Below are 22,968 nucleotides of genomic sequence, written 5' to 3'. Positions count from 1 at the left end.
TCCTTCAGCTATTATAAGTCAGGGCTGTAGAACTGCTTACACCTACCTATCCAATAAAAAAAACTGGCGAGAGATGAACATTTTTCTAAAGAAGCACCATGACCTGGATATTACATGGATTGTCTTATTGCTTTTGTGATTTTAAAAGACTAATATTGTTCATTTCCCCAGATATTGATGAATGCATCCAGAATGGGGTTCTTTGTAAGAATGGTCGATGTGTGAACACAGATGGAAGTTTCCAGTGCATTTGCAATGCTGGCTTTGAATTAACTACAGATGGAAAAAACTGTGTTGGTATGGAAAGTGCCTACTCCCTTGCAAAAGATTTTTTAAGGGATATATACACTTTTATTTAGAACCATGTAGACTATTTCCATATGAGAGTCGTTCAGATGACTTAGGTAAAATATAAATACATTTAACAAAAGACTATTAAAGTGAAGGGACAGAATTTTTGGAAATGTAATAAATGAATAGTTCATTGCTTCTGGAAATTTCTTGTGTGGCATATGTTTAATTAAAGTAACAATTATTCTTTGTAATTTTTAGCACCCACTCTATTTTGACTGTTGGGGTTACAACACTGATAACACAGAAAAGACCCACCTCCAGTCTAGGGAAGCACAAAAACATTTGATGTATCTGATAATCAAATCTCCAAATTTGTGGTCCTGGTGATGTCTAGCAGTGTAGTAAATGCCAGTACACCACAGAAACATTCTGTTTGCACAGAAGCACATATTTCACCCACTAATCAAAGTCTAGATCATTTCATGTGCAGTGAGCTTTGTCATTGCTTTATTCTCTCATACAATATAAACATCCGATGAAAGAAATAGTAACTTTTTGGTAATCAAAATAAAACTCTATTCATGTGATTTTAATAGAAACTACACACAAAATTTCCTTAATGCTTTTCCTCTGTGTCCCTTACACTAATGGTGCTTCACATTTTCCGCACTATTTGCTCTCACTCGGTTGGCATTCATAAGGAAAAAAAAGTCTGTGACCACTTGGCTCATTTTTGCAGTAGAATATGCCTGGCAGTTGTTTGTAGGAAGAGGGGGAACTGGTTTCCTCAAGGCCAGTTGTGTAAGTCACTCTCTCCTCCTGTAGACCATGATGAATGTACAACTACCAACATGTGTTTGAATGGGATGTGCATTAATGAAGATGGCAGCTTCAAGTGCATCTGCAAACCAGGATTTATCTTGGCTCCAAATGGGCGTTACTGCACTGGTATGTATGGCTCTGAGATAGGAAAGTAACCATGATTGAAACCATCTTTTTTATCTGAATGAATCATGCAAGAATTACTTCAGTTTCTTCATGTGGATTTTGTATTATTCACATCTCTCGGTAATTCAGTACGGCAGGTGTCTAAAGCTTCCTAGAAAAACATACTTTGTGGTCTGTGGAACACCAGTGTCTTTACAAAAATAATAATGGCATAGGAAGAATTAAGGGAATGACAGATTGGTTCTAGCAAATCTGGAAAAGACAATGAAGAAATAAGTTCTCTCAACTTTTTACATAAAAAAAGAGGAAGAAAAATATTGTATTCTCAGAACTAGATTTTCCACTCTCATTCATTACTGGTTTTGCATTATAACTTTTCAGTAAGCTAATTCACATATCATTTGTTACCATATCCATATCTAAAAGCCTTGTATTGATTTCATGAAGAAGTAATTTGAATATTTCTAGCAACTCTTTTATTTATAAAACCATTTTGAAGCCTAAGCTCTAGTGGTAACTTTACTAAGCAAAAGATAACTCTTGGAAATAAATAAGACTACATTATGTTTATATTCACAGTTGGAATTTAATAAGATGCAACAAATTTTGTAGTTCTACTACAAAAACAAGTTTTATTCCAGTTTCCTCCTTTTGGACAAAATTAACTCCATGAATACTTCCTGCCTTCAGTCACACAAATTGATCTGAATAGCAAATAATACTCATAGCCAAACCCTATAATGTCAGTGAAATTCCAGGGACAATGGACAGAGAAAAATCAAGACTGATTCTTGTATTTCTGAATGAAAGTAGTTTCTTGACTATTCATGAAAAGGAAGTTCACTATTAAATAGAAATATTGTAGCTTTGCTGATTGAACTCAGGACTGGAATGTCATCTCAAGGTTAGCTAACTTGGATTAATCACAAGATATGAGATTAGCATTCTGTTCCAGTGCGTGGCATTACATTACAGCCTGTAACTTTTTCAGCATTTCTTAAGAAACTTAAATATACATAAAAAGATGACCTAAATCTCACCAGTTCCTGCTTTATTGAAACTTTTATTAATTTTTATTACAAATGCTGTAATCCATAAATTTTGAAATGCTCATGATTTGGCAGCTCTGTGTTTTGAAGGCTGTTCCCCTTTACAGGGAAGCCATTTAATGGTGGGTTACGTTTCATAAATTTAAGCACTTTGAAAATTACAAGAGACTTCAAATTATTTTGTTACTGTGAACTGACTGAATTAATATTAAAACAGCATCTTGGAATTTTATGTATGTGTAAATGAAAGTTAGTTAAAAACATTTACCTTGGTTTTAAGAATTTGTTTCACTTAACTAATTTGAGTTGAATATCATTTAATATTAAACAGAATTGCCAAATAAATAATGAAAAATGAATTTGTCGTATTCTTCTAAAGGGTAAAACAATCTACTTTCACTCAATCTTTCTGAAAATGTGTTTGAAAGAGTTGCATTTGTGTAAAAGATTCGTTGTCACATCTGTGTATTCTTGCACAAGTTATAAAATTGAAAACCAAATGTTGATAGTGTACAGTGGTGGCAACAGGTCAACTCTGTAATAAAGTTAGAGTAACGTCCCGGCTTGTGTTCCCCTCTCTGGGCAGATGTTGATGAGTGCCAGACCCCAGGAATCTGCATGAATGGGCATTGCATCAACAATGAAGGGTCCTTCCGCTGTGACTGTCCCCCAGGTCTGGCTGTGGGTGTGGACGGACGTGTGTGTGTTGGTAAGTGAAACATTCTGTAATGGCCCCAGTGACCGAATGATCTTTGAAAACGGGATAAAGGTGTATCTATACAATAGAATAATATTCAGCCATAAAAAGGAACGCAATACTAACATACATGAAAGCATGGATAAGCTTGAAAACATCGTGCTAAGTGAAAGAAGCCACACGCAGAAGACCACACAGTGTACGATTCCAAATGAAATGTCTGTAAAGGTCAGATTTGTCGAGACTGAGCAGGTGAGTGGTTGCTCAGAGCAGAGAGTTTGAGGGTGGTGGGAGAAGGAGGTGATTGTTAAAGGTGTTTATGAGAAGATGAAATGTTCTAACATCAGCTAGAATAACGATTGTCCAACTCTATGAATGCGCTAAAAGCTATTGAATTTATTTACTTTAAATGGGTGCATTCTTTGTATGTGAATTATATCTCAATAAGGCAGTTTTTAAAAAGGTACAAAGAGCCCAACTAGCTCCCTTCAGTAGCCTCTGATGAGATAGAAATGCTAGAGAAGGAAAAGAAAATTGTCCTTTACCGGTGTCCTTCGTATTATTAGATAACCATGTCTCTCTGGTCTGACAGTAAAGAATCTGCCTGTAATGCAGGAGACCCAGGTTCGATACCTGGGTCAGGAAGATCCCCTGGAGAAGGAAGTGGCTACCCACTCCAGTATTCTTGCCTGGAGAATCCCATGGATAGAGGAGCCTGGCAGGCTATAATCCCTGGGGTCGCAAAGAGTTGGACGCAACCGAGAGACTAACACTACATACAATGGATATATATTTTATAATTAATGAGACATGAAACAGGGACAGCAGTTGTATTTAAATAAACTCTTATTTTTATCCAAACAGTATTTATTTTTGTCATCTGAGCTTTAACATTTTTTTAAAATGTTGTGTGTGTTAGTCGTTCAGCTGTGTTCAACTCTTGTGAGACCCTATGGACTGTAACCTGCCAGGCTCATCTGTCCATGGAATTCTCCAGGCAAGAATACTGGAGTGGGTAGCAATTCCCTTCTCCAGGGGATCCTCCCAACCCAGGGACAGAACCCGGGTCTTCTGCATTGCAGGCAGGTTCTTTACTGTTTGAGCCACCAGGGAAGCCTTTTAAATTTTATTTTTATACAATCTTTAAGGTTAATTTCACTTACAGTTATTGCAGAATATTGGCTATATTCTTCATGCTGTGCAGCACGTCCTTAAGCTGTCTTACGCCTATAGTTTGTATCTCCACTCCCCCATCCCTATGTTGCCCCTCCTCCCATCCCCACTGGTAACCACCAGATTGTTCTCTATGTCTGTGAGTCTGCTGCTTTTCCCAAACAAAAATTTAAATGTAAATAATTTATATGTTAGAACTTCAACTTATATAAAAAGTTGGAAATGTTTCTAAATAGTTATTCAGTGCCGTGTAATGATAGAAACGAGGAAAGAGTATAAGAGAGAATGTATATTTTATTTGAAACCATTCAGCATTCCTCTTGGGAATAATTCCTACTTTTGAGTGAGCAGGCATCAGCTTTAAAGAGGCAGGCAAAATGAAAATATCTTTGGCATTCAAAACCCCAACCACTATGTCCTAATGATATCAAGAGCAGAGGGAGTAGTTGTGAAAATACATTGAATGCCATATTCTCTCCAAAGCACTTCCATGAAAGTGAATTAGCCGTTGTGCACCATCTATTTCTCAGGTCATAGAGTAAAAGACAGACATACTCAGTGGTTTAAAAGTATTATTTTAGAGAAATGAAATTCTTTCTCAGACATAGCTGGTTATACTTTATTCTTAACCTATGGGAATCAAAACATTTGGATTCTGAAGGTTATGTAAAAAAAAAAAAAAAGAAGAAGAAGCAACAGCAGATGGAAATAATCTGTCCACTTAAAGTTTCATCCACTCTATCCAGGCTAGGATTTATTTCAGCTTACACGATTGTCAGCACTTCGTTCAGGGCTCTTTCAAATACAGTAACGAGAAGAATGTAGCTCCTTTCTGCTTAAAGGGCTAAAATATTTTCAGTTGCTTTTTTCCTTTATCTAAATGGCTTTGCTGAAATCTATGATTAGTTCAAAACCAGTTTTGGAGGGAGAAATGATTTTTCTTTTAAGCAACCGACATAAGAGTAGTTGTGAGGAATTGAGTGTTCAAACACAAATACTCATTTTCTTGTCCACATACAGAAAAAGCATTAGAATTTTTGGTGAATCCCTCTCCAGTTTTTCACAGTTGTAATTACTTAAACTTTTTAAAACAAAAACACCATTTGTTCTGTTTGTAAAATTCTATAGCTCTTCCTTTAACATGCTAGATGTGTTTTCTTCATGTCTTCTGCCTTTTGAGATGCTTTTAGACACATTGATTGTTGAGGTTAGAAATGAATCATTACTATGAATTATTATTAGAGTTCGCACTTTAATTTTAGATTTCATTTGTTTGTTCATTTTTGTTTACCTACATACTGAGATGGGTTTTTTTATTTTCAGAAAATTAAACTCTGTTGTAACCAGGATATTGAAGAAGCATGATTCACAGACAGGATATGAACAAAAGGCAACTGTATTTTCTCAATCCTTTCAAAACATATTTTTAATTATTCAATGGGAGCAGTTTATCTAATAAGGAAGAAAACTTAGGTACCCCTAACTTCACAGTTTTTAGATGGCAGAAATTTATAAGGCTGCTTGAGGTAATGAAAACAATCTGGATTTAGCAGTTAGAATGTCCAGTGATGTATAATAGTCAATATTCTGAACTTGATTTGAAGTTATGACTTACCTTCCCAAGCTCACACCTTCATGAGCTTGGGATGTTTCTGACTCTACCAGAGCAGTCAAAGCACAAGGGGAGAGGAAAGAAGGCAGAAGCACACTCTTCTAGGGTTACTTCAAGATTTCTGGGCTTGACACAAGTCTAAGCCAGCTTCATCCTTGTGAGTGATTTCATGAGGGTGTCAACGGTATTGGCCTGCCCGTGACAAGATGCAGACGCTGCGTTTTTCTCCTGGTGGCTGCTCCTGGCCCAACCCCAAATCTTTGTGCAGTCCACTTTAGACAGACTGTCCCTAATGGTGTCTCGTCTCCTCTCTATGAGTTCATTTTAGAGCCTCCAGTTAGTGTGACCCTCGTCTAATCCACCGGACGTGCCACCCTTTGCCCTGTGAACTGAGTGAACAGAGGTTGCTCTTGCCTTTGTCCTTTGATTCTGCGGTGGGAATAGCAGCCAGTCTCCTCTGTGTGCTAGGGGTCCCTGATAGAGTTTGGTACAAATTCTTCAAGCTGTTCCCTGTGAAGCTCTTTTCTCTTGCCCAGGGGTGAAGATGGAAGCACGCCCAATTTGTAATCTGACTCTTGCCCCAAAAAAATCCTCCTCAAAAACTCTTAATTGCCTCTCTCTAAATTGTATCCTGGATATTGGGAGGGGTTTAAGAACCTGGCAACGAATCTTCCATTTCTACTTCCTTCAGGATGGAGTCTCAAAATTCACCTCGTTATGTGTTATTTAGCACCATGAGATTTCAGCTTAAATTTTCCTTTTTAACATCCTGTTATGTTAGCTTAAGAGTATTTCAGCATCTTCATGAACACTCTTTGACAGTTCTGTCAGCTAAAAGGTTAATTTTTGTTCTTTACCCTAGTTCTGCTCTTTATACGAGCTGTGTGGCCTTAGGCAAGATACATTACCTCTCTGTGCATCCTTTCCTCACTGGTTGTTTTGAGGATTAAATAGATTAATATTAGATTTATTGGTATAAATTTTGAATGATGTCTGGCACATAACACATACCCAATAAGTAAACTATTACAATTACTACTGTTTTGTTAAATCAGAATAGTAGTGTTACATTAAACATAGTCTTAAGAGTTGCTGCTTTGAACTATAAAGAAATGTTGATACTGAAAAATGAAGAATAAAGTAAAATTAGCATTTGTGCCCATACATACTCTACCTTTGGTAAATACAAAGGTAAAGTATGCTAATTATCTGAGAAAATCCTTCAGCAATTCCAGTCTTTAAGAAAGAAAACACATGGAGAAATTTGATAACACATGGAAAAGGCATAGCATAGGATTTAAGTCCAATCACCAACCAAAACATTCATGTCAGCTGGTACTGATGGTCCTGCTGCTATCAGTGTCTCTAATCCTGTCTACTGTGAATGTTGGCTTGTTTACACTGAAGAGAATAAAATGAACTAGAGTTCCAATCTGGGGTCTTTGAAAAGGGAAAACTCAACTGTTTTTATCAAAGGTAGAAGTGAGCACCATAGGCTTTCTACCGACTTGCTTCTAAAAATTGCCCCTGGCTTACGTTCTCAGCATGAAAACAGAAATAACTGACCATTCTGTGATGCCTTTGAGATAAGGGGTACCATCCTAAGAACTCAAAAAAACCTTACTGCAAGTCATGAATTATGTTGTATTTGTTGAGTCCTATACTTGTAACTCAGAGCTGACCCTCCCAAATGAGGTCATAGCAGAGGCAGAAAGGAACAGCGCTTCTACTCCCCAGGGTCAGTGTCGGAAAACCTCTTCCGTTTGAGCATACACACATCTCTGCTTCATGCAGCCACACATCCGTCTCATTGTTAGACCAGAAAAAACACCAGATCACAGGACATAAGTACTTTGCATAGCAAGCAGATAAAATTAATTATTTCCAACAAACTGTGAATAATTATAAATATTTATAATAATTATCTCTTTGATGGGATTACTATATAATAGACTGCTTAAAAGCTCTACTGCTTCTCTGGCCTGTATGATGATCTGAGTTTTTTTTTTTTCAATAGTTCACCATTTACCATCTCATAAAGTTGTCCTGTATTTTATGAGAATTTAGATGAGCACAGTAACCAGGTTATGTGTCTTCAGGGTATAATCTGACATAGTAGAAAGAAGAATTGCTTTGGAGGTCATAACACGCCTGTGTCTGAATTTCTGCTCAGGCAGTGGATAGTCTAGGACTTGGAGATACTTACGTAATGCCTCTGAACCTCACCTTCCTCATCTATGAAAAGTGGATAATGATCACTACCCTATGGAATTGTTGAATGTTCAATGACATAATGTCTGTAAAGCAACAGACACATAGTAGTGGTAATATTTATAGAACTGGATTTGTTGAGGGTCAGAGATTAAAACACAGTCATAACAGAGCTTCCCTGGTGGCTCAGTGGTAAAGAAGCTGCCTGCCAATGCAGGAGACATGGGTTCGATCCCTGGTCCGTGAAGATCCCACATGCCCTGGAGTAAGCACACACCGCAGCTACTGAGCCTGTGCTCTGAAGCCCAGGAGCCTTAACTGTTGGGCCTCCATGCTGCAAGTACTGAAGCCCGAGTGCCCTAGGATTCGAGCTCTGCAACAAGAGAAGCTTGTTTATAGCTGTGGAAATATACCTGGGTCAATGAGGGGCCTGTGAGGATAAGTGGGATAATTGATGCTTGTGTAATGCATAAAAATTATTGGAGAAAAAAATTGTTCATATGCATTTATTCTTTTCCTCTCACAATAAACATTTGTTGATCTCCTAATGTTATGAGATGCTGAAGATACAAAGAAAAAGAGAAGTAAGTGGCAGATGCTATCCAGAAGCTTCCTATATAGTGGCCACTTAAGTTACAAGAAGCCTTCTGTTTTGAAATCTCTTTGTCTCTGCATCACTATCTCAAGTCATTGTTTTCTCCTCAGACACTCACATGCGTAGTACATGCTACGGTGGGATCAAGAAGGGAGTGTGTGTGCGGCCCTTCCCTGGCGCCGTGACCAAATCTGAATGCTGCTGTGCCAATCCAGACTATGGTTTTGGAGAGCCCTGCCAGCCATGCCCTGCTAAAAACTCAGGTAGACACCTTTGCCAGTTCCGTGCCTGAAAAGGAATCTATCTAAGCTAACATTAGGTAGTGGGTCAAAGAGTACCTCGACTCTGAAGTGTTTTGTCTATCTTTAATGAAAGGAAAGAAATCCAAATCTGTGTTGATATGTGAGGCATATATTAAGATCTGGCTTATATTTACTTATGATCTCTAGGGAAAGAGAACACATAGTGAATAGGAAAATTTATCTTATGATCCAATTATGACCGTTAAACCAGATTCTTTACATGAACATGCTAGCTTTCATCTCTCATCATTCTGAAGATAAATAGCATAAAATTTACTTACCATTTTCAAGGTTATGATAAGTTCATGAGAACCTGATTTATTTATTTTTAATTTTCACGAAGAATGGTATTAGGATGCAGTCTATCAGAGTTTGGTCTATAAGGAATCTATCAGTAGTTCCAGAAAGTGATAAATTTCTTTCTGAATGTTACCATATGTTACAGGCACATTAAATGGTTTAATTTGACTATTCTGTGACTGGTTATTCATACTTTTATGAAAACTGTATTGAATAGATGTAAGTACAGCAGGGACTCAAACACAGTCTCTCTTTTTTTTCCCCTTTAAAGTCAAGATGAGTTGAAAATATAGGTAGGCAAATATATAAATTACAATTTAGTATGATTGCTGCCTTGAAAAGAAATCTAAGGAGCCAGGAGAGCACAAAGGAAGGAGCAGTTCCTGGGGAGACTGGGAAAGACTGCAAAGAAGGATGCATACTTACTTTGGTCTCAAAAAAAAAGTAAGAATTTCTCAGGTAGATAATGGAAGAAATGCATTCTAGCAAAGCAAGTGGCTAGTAATTCTGTTAAAAAATACTAACTGGACTGTTCAAACCTTAGAAAATTAGTTAGCATCCCTCTGGAAGAATTACTGAGTATGACATTTTTTTAAAAAAGGAGTTAATGAAGTATCTTAATATATCTAAGTGAATTATGCTTATTATGAAAGAATATGCATATTATTTAAGAAAGGAGTTAATGAAGTATCTTAATGTATCTAAGTGAATTATGCATGTTATGAAGTATAAAAATTGATAGCTAGACTAGATAAAAGGATCAGTGAACTAATAAAATGTGTCTAGGAACAATTGTAAATATAAATGGGCTTATAGAATACAATAAAGGTGACATTTAGATCAGCAAGAACAAATTGAACTAAAAGTAGTGAATATTGTTGATAAATATTGGAAAAAATATGAGGGTAGCTCCCTATATTAAATGTTGCAAAATAACTTTTTGTTATCTTGTAATGATAAAGGACTCTCAAAACAGGCCCCAAAGACGTGTATGAATTAGAAAAATATTTTCCTTAATTTATAAGGAATTTACATTAATCAATAGGCAAAGTTGAAATCCTCTATAGAAAAAAATACAGTGTACACAAAACTTGAGAAAGCAGAAGTGCAAATGATTGAGTGCCACATAAAAAGATGCCTAATCTGTTTACAATTAAAAGAAGATTTTTAAAAGTGTCATTTTTGTTTACAGATTGATAAAAATGATTGATTCTCCCGAGTGTTGGGAAGGTTATACCAATATGGATATTCTCTTACACTGCTGCTGAAAGTATAACCTGGGATATTTTGGGAGAGGAAGACTATCAAAAACCTTAAAAGAAACCTAAACTTTGAGCAGTTTTACTTCTAAGAGATTAACCTAGTGACATTTTGAAATTTGTATTATTTTTATCAGTAATAAATTAGTAATTATTTATAAATTTATTTAAAAATTTATAAATTTATTTATAAAAAATAAATCAGTAATTATTTATTATATCAGCCAAAAGTTGAACAAACCTAATTTCATCAATAAGAGATTGAACGAGTGTAATACATCCACATAACTGAGAAAAAAATAGTAATCTATTAAATGGGCTATTACGTGAAATGTCTGTTTTAGAATACAGAAGGTCCAAGCCTGCTCCCCCACTTATAACCTCTGTGATCTGAGCATATTACTTCCCATCTCTATTCCAACTTTCTTGGCTATAAAAGAGGGAAAATAACAGTATCTAGTTAGTGGTATTGGGAGGGTTAAATAAATTATTAGATTCAAAATGCTAGAACAGTATCAGGCATATGACATAGTAAATGCTACTTATTACATATGTTTCCTGTTATTGAGAGAAGAAAAAAAAAGCTTAAAATCAATCTCTATAATACAATTTAGATTTTTATTTAAGTTTCCATAAGTAGAAAATATTTGTAATATTTATCAATATATTAATGATTAAGGTGATAATTACAAGTTTTTTTTTTTTTACTTTTTTACGCTTATCTCTGATTTTGGAACTCTTAAAATAATTATGTGCTAGAAAATTGTGATTTGTTTTCAATTTTAAGTTATTTCAGATAATTCTTTTTAATGATAGTTTTGGAGTTATGAAAGTGACTTGTGTATGAAACCGACGTAATTTAGAGCTTTTGATTTCTCTATGTGTTTTTATCTTACAGCTGAATTCCATGGCCTTTGTAGTAGTGGAGTAGGGATCACTGTGGATGGAAGAGGTAACTGTTCAGTTCTCAATCTTATAATAATTATTGCACATCTTTATTATTATAATATTATAGATATGGTACATTTGTATTATAAAATATATCCGTGCAATGTAGTAAGATAAATTTTCTTCTAGAAGAGTGGTTAAAAGCTAGATGATATTAAGCAGTATGTAGATGATCATTTTTTTGCTTAGTAGATAAATACTTATCTGTTAAATATGTGTTGTTAAAAATGTCACTAACAAATTACAGCCATGATTTTATGGATACCTTGCTTAAGAAGAAGCTGCAGTTGGTTAAAAAAAAAAGGGAGTCAGTTTGAAGAAAAAATGTAAAATAATGGCACTGACATAGTTTAAACAAAAATAATCTGTATGAGGTATTTGATATGGGTCTTTAAGAGATATTTGAGATATACTGCCCTGAAAATAAATTGACTATTTATGGCTAGGAATATACTAAAATGTTTCTACCCATCTATAGAAGTACAAAGTTTCAATGAAGTTTTCTTCTTTTAAATTTAGCACTATGATAGACAAAATTCCAATATGGAATTTGAATATTAAGTACATATGTGTTTATAATTTTAAAGTTCTTTTATATGTTAATATAGTATCCTTTGTTTTTTTAAATAAAACTGTAGGGTGCTATTCACCATTAGTTTGCATAAATATTCCTCTACTTTCATATTTGATGAGACTTTAGACAATTATAAATTAATTGACAGTAAATATCACATCTTTGCAAAGAACATCAGAAACAAGAGTAAAAATACCAACTTTTACAAAGATGCTTCTCTCAGAAACCAAAAGACTTGACATTTCTGGCGTATTTAAGGCTTCCTACATTCTAGAAAACAATAGTTACTGTTAAAATCTGAGCATAGTGACCAAAATTTTGTTTTACACCATTTTTTATTCCCTCCCATCATTGCCTCCCCAGCAGAGCCAGCTGCCCCGTTGGAATTTAGTGGCTTCTCATACAAGCACATCATTCCTCAAGTCCCACTTCCTATCGTGACAGAGAGTAGTCCTGTTCATGGCTTGTAAAACATTGTGTTCTCAAACATCCACATTTGAACTGACCTCTCCATCAATTTCAGCTTATCCACAAGGAGAAACGTTTACTAAGTATCATATTGCTTAGTTGACTATAAAAAATGATAATAAAATAGAAATATCGCATGCCTTTGGAACCATAAAATTATATAGAAATCCTAATAAATCTTTGCCTTTTAATTAGATGGTTATAGTACCTATCAAGTTGAGTTTTCCTTTGGGTTTTGAGCCAACAGCCTATAAATTTCTTTATTAATTTTATCATAAATGCCAGCACATTACATGGCTTAATTCTTTGAATTTCTGCCAGTTCCCTTCACTTTTCATTTTTACCAGGGAAGTGTCCCATATCTCTTGATTTTATTCTCACTCCTTATTTTCATTTCCTTTCCCTTTCTGAACAACAGCAAATTGGAGGGTTGCAGGGTTAAACACTATGTGTTTTGAGTGATCTTTACTGGACATACATGTATCAACAGACAGTAAGTGACTGTGAGCATTAAACTTTGAATATTTAATGCAGATATCAATGAGTGTGCTCTGGATCCTGATATATGTGCCAATGGAATTTGTGAAAATCTACGTGGCAGTTACCGGTGTAATTGCAACAGTGGCTATGAACCAGATGCCTCTGGAAGAAATTGTGTTGGTAAGTTATTTGTTTTATTATGCAGGAGCCTTTTGTGTAGTTTAATCCCATGGATCATAGGAGGAATCAAACTATAAATAAGTGACTAAAACTAGAGGTCTTATAGTTTCTCTTGTTTCCTTTTTAGTATAGGGATATAAAAATATTAGAATCAAATACTGTTAAACAGTAACAGACTTTTTAGTGCACAATTTAGTATTAATATTTAAATTAGGTTTTTCCCCCAGATGAATGGACATATAGCCAATTATTGGCCTGTTTTATCTGCATATATCTTAATCCTATAATATTTTACTAGGAAGTGGGACTCAAAAATTAACAAGGTGGTATGTATGGATAATATACTGCTAAGTCGCTTCAGTCGTTTCCGACTCTGTGTGACCCCATAGACGGCAGCCCACCAGGCTCCCCCGTCCCTGGGATTCTCCAGGCAAGAACACTGGAGTGGGTTGCCATTTCCTTCTCCAATGCATGAAAGTGAAAAGTGAAAGTGAAGTAGCTCAGTCGTGTCCAACTCTTCGCGACCCCATGAACTGCAGCCCGCCAGGCTCCTCCGTCCATGGGATTTTCCAGGCAAGAGTACTGGAGCGGGGTGCCATTGCCTTCTCCTCGGATAATATACTACATTAAGAAAATTAAATATTACAGGTTGACTTGGAAAGAAACAGTCAATTGCTGCAACATATCCAAATATGATAAATGAGATGGATGTTTCCTTTTGTAATTTATAAGGGAATGTTTTAAAAACCTCAAATACATAATTCTTATATTCAAGAATTTGTGAAAAATCTAGATTTTCCAGCAGAGCACTTGAGTCCACTTTTATAAAATGAATGTTAATCAATCCTTCATTATATATAATAATTTTTACATCTACCACTAATGACTCAAATATAAGTCTTGATTATGATTAGAAAGAAATATATTTTTCCATGTTTATGGTTTTGAGTTTTATTACTGATATATGTTACTATATATCCATCTCACCTTGAGTTGAAGATACACATATAATGGATGTATAAAATTATATTAAATATCATGCACTTACAATAGATTTTGATACCTACTTGCAGGGGCCCCAGCCAGAGATTGTTGAACACTTATAAAACTATGCAAAGCACCTAGCTTTTATTCCCTAAAAGCAAAGTCACTTCCAGCATAGCATCTAAGTATAGCTGAGTGCATGGGTACCCTACTGAAAACAAGGAAATTCAATGCACATTCACACACTGAACACGGTTCATGGCAGTGCTCAACTCTTTAAAGTAGGTACATGCATAATTTTAATAAAATTGAAACTAGATTTTAAAATAAAAAAAACAAATTTCAATTTTAGTTTACTTAGGTCTGCCCTAACAAAGTACCCAAAATGGGGTTACTTAAAACAATGGGAATCGATGTTATAGTTTGGAAGTCGAAAGTCCAAAATCGAGGTGTCAGTGGGGCCATGCTCTCACTAGGGGAGAATCCTTCCTTTCCTCTTCTAGGGGAGAAGGGCTCGGTGGGAGAATCCTTCTTTTCCTCTCCAGTCTCAGGTGTTTGCAGGCAGTCTTTAGCATTGCTCAGTGTTTAGATGTGTCACTCTAGCTACACGCCTGTCTTTCCCCTGTGCATCTTCACATCAACTTCCCTCTGTATGTGTCTGTCCCTGTGTCATAATTTCCCCTTTATTGCTGTCGTTGGTGTCCACACCTATACTTGAATACAACCTACCCAAAGGATCTTATTTTAATTTGATTACTCTATTTAAGAATCCTGTTTCTAAATCAGGTCACATTCTGAGGTACTGGGGGTTAGGGATTCAAAATATTTTTTTGAGAGACACATTTCAACCCACAGCATGGATCAATGGATAAATACATTGTGATTGGGCCTCTTGGTAAAGTGTATAATCTTGGGGGAGACTATAATGATGCTTAAAATGTAATACTACTGCAAGTCAACAAGTAAATGAAGAACAAAGTAGTCATGTGCCTTTTCCAAAGCATTAACACACATCCCAGGGACTTTAGAACATCTTAAGAGTAAGCACAAGATTGTTCCATTTGAGTAAAATGTATTTTGCTTAGGGTCAAGGAATGTGCTTTGGGTACAAAGAGACAGAGTAAGGTATGGGATGAGGAAGAAAAACAAATAACGAAATTAAAACATTTTGAGCATCGTACTGTCCGTTTCACTGTGTGTGTCTCCTGTCTTCTAACGGTGGCTTCCAGACATTGATGAGTGCCTGGTAAACAGACTGCTGTGCGACAATGGTCTGTGCCGAAACACACCTGGGAGCTACAGCTGCACCTGCCCACCTGGCTACGTGTTCAGGACTGAGACAGAGACGTGCGAAGGTAAGAGCCGCTTTTCTTCATTGTGAATAGTAAGCATCTTAATATGCATGAACCTCAAATACATTATCAAGCAGTAGAGCAAAAAGAATGTTGTTTGAATATGTTTTAAATTTTACGATCTCAGCTGATCTGCTAGTTTTAGAAATAGCATGCATCTAGCCCAGTTTATAAATACCATCAGTTTTGTCCCATTCAGAAGAAATATCAACACACATTTTGAAGTTAATGAAAATAAGTGAAAGAAGCCAGTTTGTTTCACTTGCTGATAAAATATCAGATTTTTGTTTGTTTGGTTTTCCCTTTTTAAAACCAATGTAACACATTAGCCTAGGAGAACCTGAACTCACAACAAAGTCAGCTCTTCGGCATTTTATTTATCAAATGATTGATAGACTTCAGAGGTTGGCCCAGAAAATAGGCTAACCTATATTTGAGGCCTGAGTAAAAATGGTCACCTAAATTAAATTTATAGTCCAAGAAAATTGTTCTTTCCTTTTGAAAGTTATGGCTTGGATTTAAGGATCATGAATTGCTGTTTAAAAAAACCTTCCTTTTCTTTTAAGCTCATTTTTCTGCAGTGAAAGCTATATGAATCAGTTAAATGCTTCAGAAAGGCCCCATTTTCAGTGAGATACTAGCTAAGCTATGAGTATCTTCAATTATATTTCTGTTCCTTGATCAAAGTACTGTGTATTTCAGGATAATTTGCTGTATGACTACTGGTCATTATTCCTTTTCAGTTGCACTGTGTGGGCCTACAGAAGTATCCCATGACATTCTCAAATCCAATAACTACTTCTGAATAGTAACTTTAAAAAAAAGATTTCATCTTAAGATATTTGGAATAACCCTTTTTTAAATCTATTAAAGTATTTGTTTCCTGGTAACTTCATAGCCAAGAAAGCTGCAATAGTAATATTATGCAAAAAGATGTTAACATTCTCTTCTTCTTGTTTAACCTCAAAGCATTCTTATGAACAGAAACAACTTAGGACTCAAACAAGATGCGAAAATACAGATGACTCAGCTGAAGTCAATGCAATGCAATTACAAAGTGCAATTCTAAGTTTGGATTGAATTTGAGGGACCAGTGAAAAACAGTAATTAGCCTGAAGGGAGAAAAAAAGTAAAGAAAAATGAAAACCTCAGTATAAAATGCAGTTTTGCTAAACTTAGTTCAGATAACTGTTGAGTTCCCCTCCTGTCCACACCTTTTTCAGGAGCTCCTCAAAGAGAAGCATACTTTCCATTCCTGACTAAAGTACTTGAAGATTCATTCATCTTGTCCATAGATGAACAGAGACATCTGTTAGTATTTTTTTTCCTCTTAGTATCTTTTTTCATTAGTCCAAGCTTCCCAAGTGTATGCATCCAGAGTTTTTATCTTTTAGCAGCCATACCCACTATCCTTGGGCTTCTCCAATGGCTTAGGGGTAAAGAATCTGCCTGCCATACAAGAGATGCAGGAAATACAGGTTATTCCTTGGTCAGGAAGATCCCCTGGAGAAGGAAATGGCAAACCACTCCAGTACGTTAGCCTAAAAAATCCTATGGACAGAGGGGCCTGGCGGGCTGCAATCCAAAGGTTTGCAAAGAGTAGGGCGTGACTGAACATGAGCCCCCTCCCCTCAACACCTTTTATCCTTCAGAACTGCCATGAGAAATGCATTTTGTAAAAGAACATAATTCCAAACCATGAGTTTACTCCGTGAGTTTTTTGGGAGGGTAGGAGAAGAGATTTCAACAATTGTGTTTCCTTTTGTTTTTATTCCTGAATTTCTACACCTCCTTCCCACTGCCCTTTTTCAGTTTTATCTATTGCCTATTGGAGCGATCTATTGTTAAATGTCAGGAAGCTCTGAAAGCAATAATAACTTAGGATATCATCTTCATTTAACTGAGAAGCTGATGATTATTTGAACTGGTTTCCCTGTCCAGTGACAGAACCCTCTTGTGCCATTGTGAGGGAGACACAGCAGGGAGCTATATGGATGGTGTCTGATTCAATTTGGTCAGTTTGGTTTGAATACCAGATTGTCAATATTTATAGCACATTGCTTCCATTTTGACAAGTAAGATGAACTTGAAGCATACTAAGAGGTAGACTATCAAAGCATAAATAAAAGGGATTCACCTACTTAGGTGACAAAGTGAAGAGTGGTGTTTAATAGTATGACATTGCTGTGTTAAATCTCTCAATTGTATCTGACTCTTTGTGACCCCATGGACTGTAGCCCTGAAGGCTACTCTGTCCATGGGGATTTTCCAGGTAAGAATACTGGAGTGGGTTGCCATACCCTTCTTCAGGGGAATCTTCCCAAACCAGGGATCAAATCCAGGTCTCCCACTCTGCAGGCAGATTCTTTACCATCTGAGCTACCAGGGAAACCCAAGAATACTGGAGTGGGTAGCCTATCCCTTCTTCAGGGGATTTTCCCAACCCAGGAATCAAACCGGGGTCTCCTGCATTGCAGGTGAATTCTTTTCCAGCTGAGCTACCAGGGAAGCACAAGTATGACACTAGATGATTACATAAATGTTAGTGCATAGTAATACCAAATCAAGCTGCAGCGACGGTGTAAAAGCATGGTCTTTACTTATTTTGCCAAAGAATAATTGTTCCTGATAAACTAGCCTTTTCTTTAATATGAAATATGTTTTATATCTGACATTATAAGAAAGAAGTTCATGTTATGTAAATAAAAGAGAAATGATAGAGAAATATTTGGGTTCTAGCCTTATGACATTGGTGGAAATAAAAATGATTTATTGTGAAAAACTCAACCAGATAAATGTTATTTCTATGCTTTCATCCCACTATTAAGTTATTTGCATTTAATTAAAGTGTTTTGCAAAAAAGAAATAGACCTAAAGGCCATGGAAATCTTTTCCCCTTGGGTGTCCTCCTTATTTCCAGCCTTGCATTCACACGATAAATTTGTGTGCCTGAAGCAGTTCTCTGCATGCTATTCTTTCTAAACTAATTTCCAAAGACTAGGCAGGGAGTTATTAGCCAATTCATTGTCAATTCTAGCTTTCTCTCTATATATTTGCTATATGCACTAATTTTACTTGTCATTCATGTTTTCAACAGTCTATTTTAAGTATGTATTAAAAAGCAGTAATCAAGTTTCTCTGATATTTCAAACCAAAGTTACAAAAATTTATTTTACTTTTTTTGTTTGAGCTCTGAGAGTCTGTGAAAGTTAAAATTTTTACAGCAAGCGCTGTGGTTTAGATTGTGTTTCCAGTGACATAACTAGTTAAATGTAAACCAGATGTGCTTTGAAGTTTATTTCCAGGAATGTACAGTGAACTGTTTCAGTTCCTGGTTCCATGACATTTATAACATAAAAACAATGTATTTAAAGAAAAATTAAACAGTTGATATCTGTAGCTGTCATTGCATGTGTTTATACCTTTTGAGTTCATAATTGCTTAATATAAAATCAGGATTTTGCGCGTTGATGAAATTGACATTTTTCTTTTTGGGGAGGTTCTTAACAGATTAAATTAATAGGTGATATATAGTCTGTCTTCAGATTAAGTATCTGCTTCTTTTTTGGCTCTCTGATTTGTTTTTACATTGTGGGTTTTTTTTTTTTTAATTTAGTACTCTGGAGTAGATGTTTTCATTCCAAATCTGTGCTGTATTTACAAAACCTGCTCTTATATTTTTAGGAGGCTTTCTTGCTACAAAGGACCTGAAAGAAAGATGAGTTTATATTTCTTAAAAACAATTTCTACTTCAAGAATCCATTAAATACCTGGGTATTTATTTAGTAGTTTTGAAATAGCAAAGAGGAAACATAACTGTTTTCCACATGGATTTTTAGTTTGCATTTCAAGTCTACAGACTTGAAATTAGCAATGAGCCCTTCCTTTTCAGAACCAATTTAGTTTATATTTGACTTGAGATGTTCAAGAGTAAATGTTATGATCTTCTAGTTATTTGCATGTTTTCCTCAATATAATATTCCTGTTTAATTCAAAGAGGTGCTTAGAAAAAAATAATAAATACTATGGTGAATTCAGAAATGGTAGTATTCAACAAAAGGGTGTCTTAAAGTATGTTGACCTGTTTCAGATAATTAACCAGTTATAGAAAGAAATCTGAGTATCTTTTCCTTAAATTGAGTGGTTTAATTTATACTGAAAGTCAGTCTTTGATATTGTTTTTAGTAGTTTAGCTAAATCTTGTATTTATTTTTAATGAACTTGTATTAAACTATTTAACCTTATTGGTTTAACATCTTGTTTAGTCACTACTTGAGAATATAGGCTTACTCTAATTCCATCATACTTCTGACCATCGACAGGAATTGTTGATTATGATATAATTGTAGATTATGATATGCAATTTGACTTCAGACTCAAATCAATGAGAGTAAAAATCTATTTAATACAATTAAAAGTTTATTTTTCCTCTTCTTTTATTTTAGCACAATGAGTTGTGCTTTGAAATGGTCTCACACCAGGACTTCCCTGGTGGTCCAGTGGTTGAGAACCTATTGCCTTGCAACCCAAGGGATGTGAGTTCCATCCCCAGTGGGGGAGCTAAGTTCTCATATGCAACAGAGCAACTAAGCCCATGAACTTAAGACCCAATGCAGCCAAATAAATAAATAAATATTTTTTGAAATGTCTCAAACCAAACATGGAAATGTGAACAGGAAGGTGGAGAAGGGCTGGAAGAGAAGGCTGTACCTGGTGTTAAAGTTTCATCCCTTATTTCCTGATGTGTATCCAGGAGTTTGGAATTAAAACCAGGATTGCGATGTGCTGTCTCTACTACAGGCTTTTTAAATTCTTCCAAAACCTCATGGAATCACCAATGACAGAAACAGTCACCTTCGTGCATAGCACTCATTGCACCTAGGAATATGTTGCTTTCATGGAATCAGAATTTGAATTTCCCACAGGAAAATTATATCTCATTACCAGAGAAAATTAATCCAATTTATGTAAAGTTGTAGTGAAACAGTAAAGATACTGAACCCTTTCAGAACAGGCTGATTCCTGTCGTCCTGCTGAGTCCCCCAGCTGTGCACATGTATATCCATACTGTAAAATGCACGTCTCCATTCCCCATTCACTTTATGCCTCATAGATCCATATTAAAATCACAAGAGCCAAGTTTACCAGACGTTCTGGCATAGCGTGGCTTGTTGGAATAATATTTTCCAGAAACACATGGCAGCTCTAACAGAATCTTTTCCTTCTGGATTGTAGATATAAATGAATGTGAAAGCAACCCATGTGTCAATGGGGCCTGCAGGAACAACCTTGGATCTTTCAATTGTGAATGTTCTCCTGGCAGCAAACTCAGCTCGACAGGATTGATCTGTATTGGTAAGATCTGTGCGTGGTGCTGATGTTTCAGTTTCACTCCAAAGATAAGCAGAGACACCAGGACTTACTGTGGGTAAACAGTACATGATCACAGGAAGCTAATAATTTAGGAGTTACTTCAGTTGTTTTCTCTTGTTATCCAGATAGGAGTAAAACGTGATAGTTTAAACTAGACAGACTCTTAAATTTTGTTAGATTCTAGGAAGCATTCTTTTTGTGTAAGTGTATATATATATATATATATGTATGTATGTATGTATTATACCATAAATTATAAGCATTTCCATACCACACACATATTTATATTCATTCCCCAGGAATGCCTTAGGCAGCAATACAATCAAATCCTTACTGCATACTTTTTATAAACAACCTTCAATGGTAAACAAAAATGTGATCACATTTGGACTCAGTTAACAGGACAAGAACTTGAAGAGTTGAAACTTTAAACAAATAGAAAGAATTTGTTGGTTTTTAAAAAATTTCTTCTATCAGTCATAACTTTATGAATGCCAAAGAATTCTTGCTTTGGAAAATCTCTAAGAGAGAAAGATTTGAAAACTTCCAGGACTAACATGTTTCAATGTATCTCAAAATGTAGAAGGTCAGTTCTTGATAAAGGCATGCGAGCGTGCTCAGTCTCTTCAGTCATGTCCAACTCTCTGCGACCCCATGGACCACGACTCGCCAGGTTCCTCTGTCCATGGGATTCTCCAGGCAAGAATACTGGAGTGGGTTGCCCTTTCCTTCTCCAGTGATAAAGTATGAAGTGAGTGAAGTGAAGTCGCTCAGTCGTGTCCGACTCTTAGCGACCCCATGGACTGTAGTCTACCAGGCTCCTCCGTCCATGGGATTCTCCAGGCAAGAATACTGGAGTGGGGTGCCATTTCCTTCTCCATTGATAAAGGCAGTAGGACATAAATAAAATGAAGCAGTCAGATCTATTATAATGTTACTATAAGCAACTCTTCAGCTTATGTAAGAGAAAAAACCGATCTCAGTAGTTCTTTCCTGCTTCTAGTGTCTAAGGCTACACTGACTAGATATACATACTTTACATTTTTACCTAGTATCCACTTTTGGTGGTGGTTTAGTTGCTAGGTCGTGTCCGACTCTTGAGACCCTATGGACTATGGCCTTCCAGGCTCTTCTGTCTGTGGGATCTCAAAGTGAACTAAATATATATTTCCAAATAGGGAGGTGTTACAGTTTTATGTAGTGCCAAATGAATTGGAAGTTTTTGTTTGCTATCTATTCAATATGAATTTTCAGTTTAGTGTTTGCCAAAGACAATAGAATTTTCCATATTATATCTGATGCTAACAGTATTTAGCTGGATACTTAGAGTACCTGTCTGTCACAGGAAGGAGAAATGATGAAGTCCAAAGTTTCAATGAAAACCTTCCCTTTGGAAATGCCAGCATTCAATTTCCCAATGAGGTACAGCTGGTGAAATTTGAGCCTTGCTCCGCTCTCCATACTAGAAAATAGGCTGCCATCTGCCTAGGGCATTACTTTCTTTCTCACAGAATTCCTGGTTGGGGATGGAGGGGGTGCATATGGATTGGATCTGGTAAGGCAGAAATATTTTTGCTAAGCCACAGTTTCCAACTGAGATAGAATCATTTTATTATGCAAAGGAAATAAACTCAGCATTAGTCAATTAATGTCTCAGAAAACTAAATCTGTATGCCACTTGGGCATCAAAGATACCTTAAGAGTTTTTGCTTCATCATAAACACTTCTGGGATTTTGGCCTCTTACTCTTATAGTTAATTATTAATGAATAAAAAAACAAAGACATTTTATTTCCAAGTTATTATGTTGGACACCTAAACCCCACAATATTTTTCTAAGCCAATGTATTATGTGTGTTCATTCATTGTAATAAGATTTGAGTATCTCAGCCAAAAGCTGCTCAGAAAGAAGTTTACTTAATATGTTTACATTTTAGACATTATTTTATCTGCTTTTTTTCATTAAAAACAATTCATTTAAAAACAAATAAGAAAATATACATAAGAAATATTATGAATGTACTTTTTTTTTTAATTAAACAGTTTTATTTATTTTTTTTTTCTCTAATTTTATTTTATTTTTAAACTTTACATAATTGTATTAGTTTTGCCAAATATCAAAATGAATCCGCCACAGGTATACATGTGTTCCCCATCCCGAACCCTCCTC

General features: G+C 35.7%; 1 protein-coding gene across 1 annotated transcript in view; it reads left to right on the top strand.

Annotated features, from left to right (window-relative positions):
- FBN2 (fibrillin 2) overlaps positions 1–22,968 on the top strand; it is a 223,808-nt gene that overhangs the window by 125,369 nt on the left and 75,471 nt on the right. Inside the window, exons 13-20 of the mRNA XM_010846349.1 lie at positions 172–297; positions 1,120–1,242; positions 2,878–3,000; positions 8,690–8,842; positions 11,339–11,392; positions 12,965–13,090; positions 15,304–15,429; positions 20,662–20,781. Of these exons, the coding sequence (XP_010844651.1) occupies positions 172–297; positions 1,120–1,242; positions 2,878–3,000; positions 8,690–8,842; positions 11,339–11,392; positions 12,965–13,090; positions 15,304–15,429; positions 20,662–20,781 (951 nt within the window). The remainder of the gene's footprint in view (positions 1–171; positions 298–1,119; positions 1,243–2,877; positions 3,001–8,689; positions 8,843–11,338; positions 11,393–12,964; positions 13,091–15,303; positions 15,430–20,661; positions 20,782–22,968) is intronic.

Source organism: Bison bison, unplaced genomic scaffold (assembly GCF_000754665.1).
Source record: "Bison bison bison isolate TAMUID 2011002044 unplaced genomic scaffold, Bison_UMD1.0 scf7180017864235, whole genome shotgun sequence".
Classification (NCBI taxonomy): Eukaryota; Metazoa; Chordata; class Mammalia; order Artiodactyla; family Bovidae; genus Bison; species Bison bison.
The sequence above is the reverse complement of the archived record's forward strand: the minus strand, read 5'-3'. Positions and strand labels throughout refer to the sequence as shown.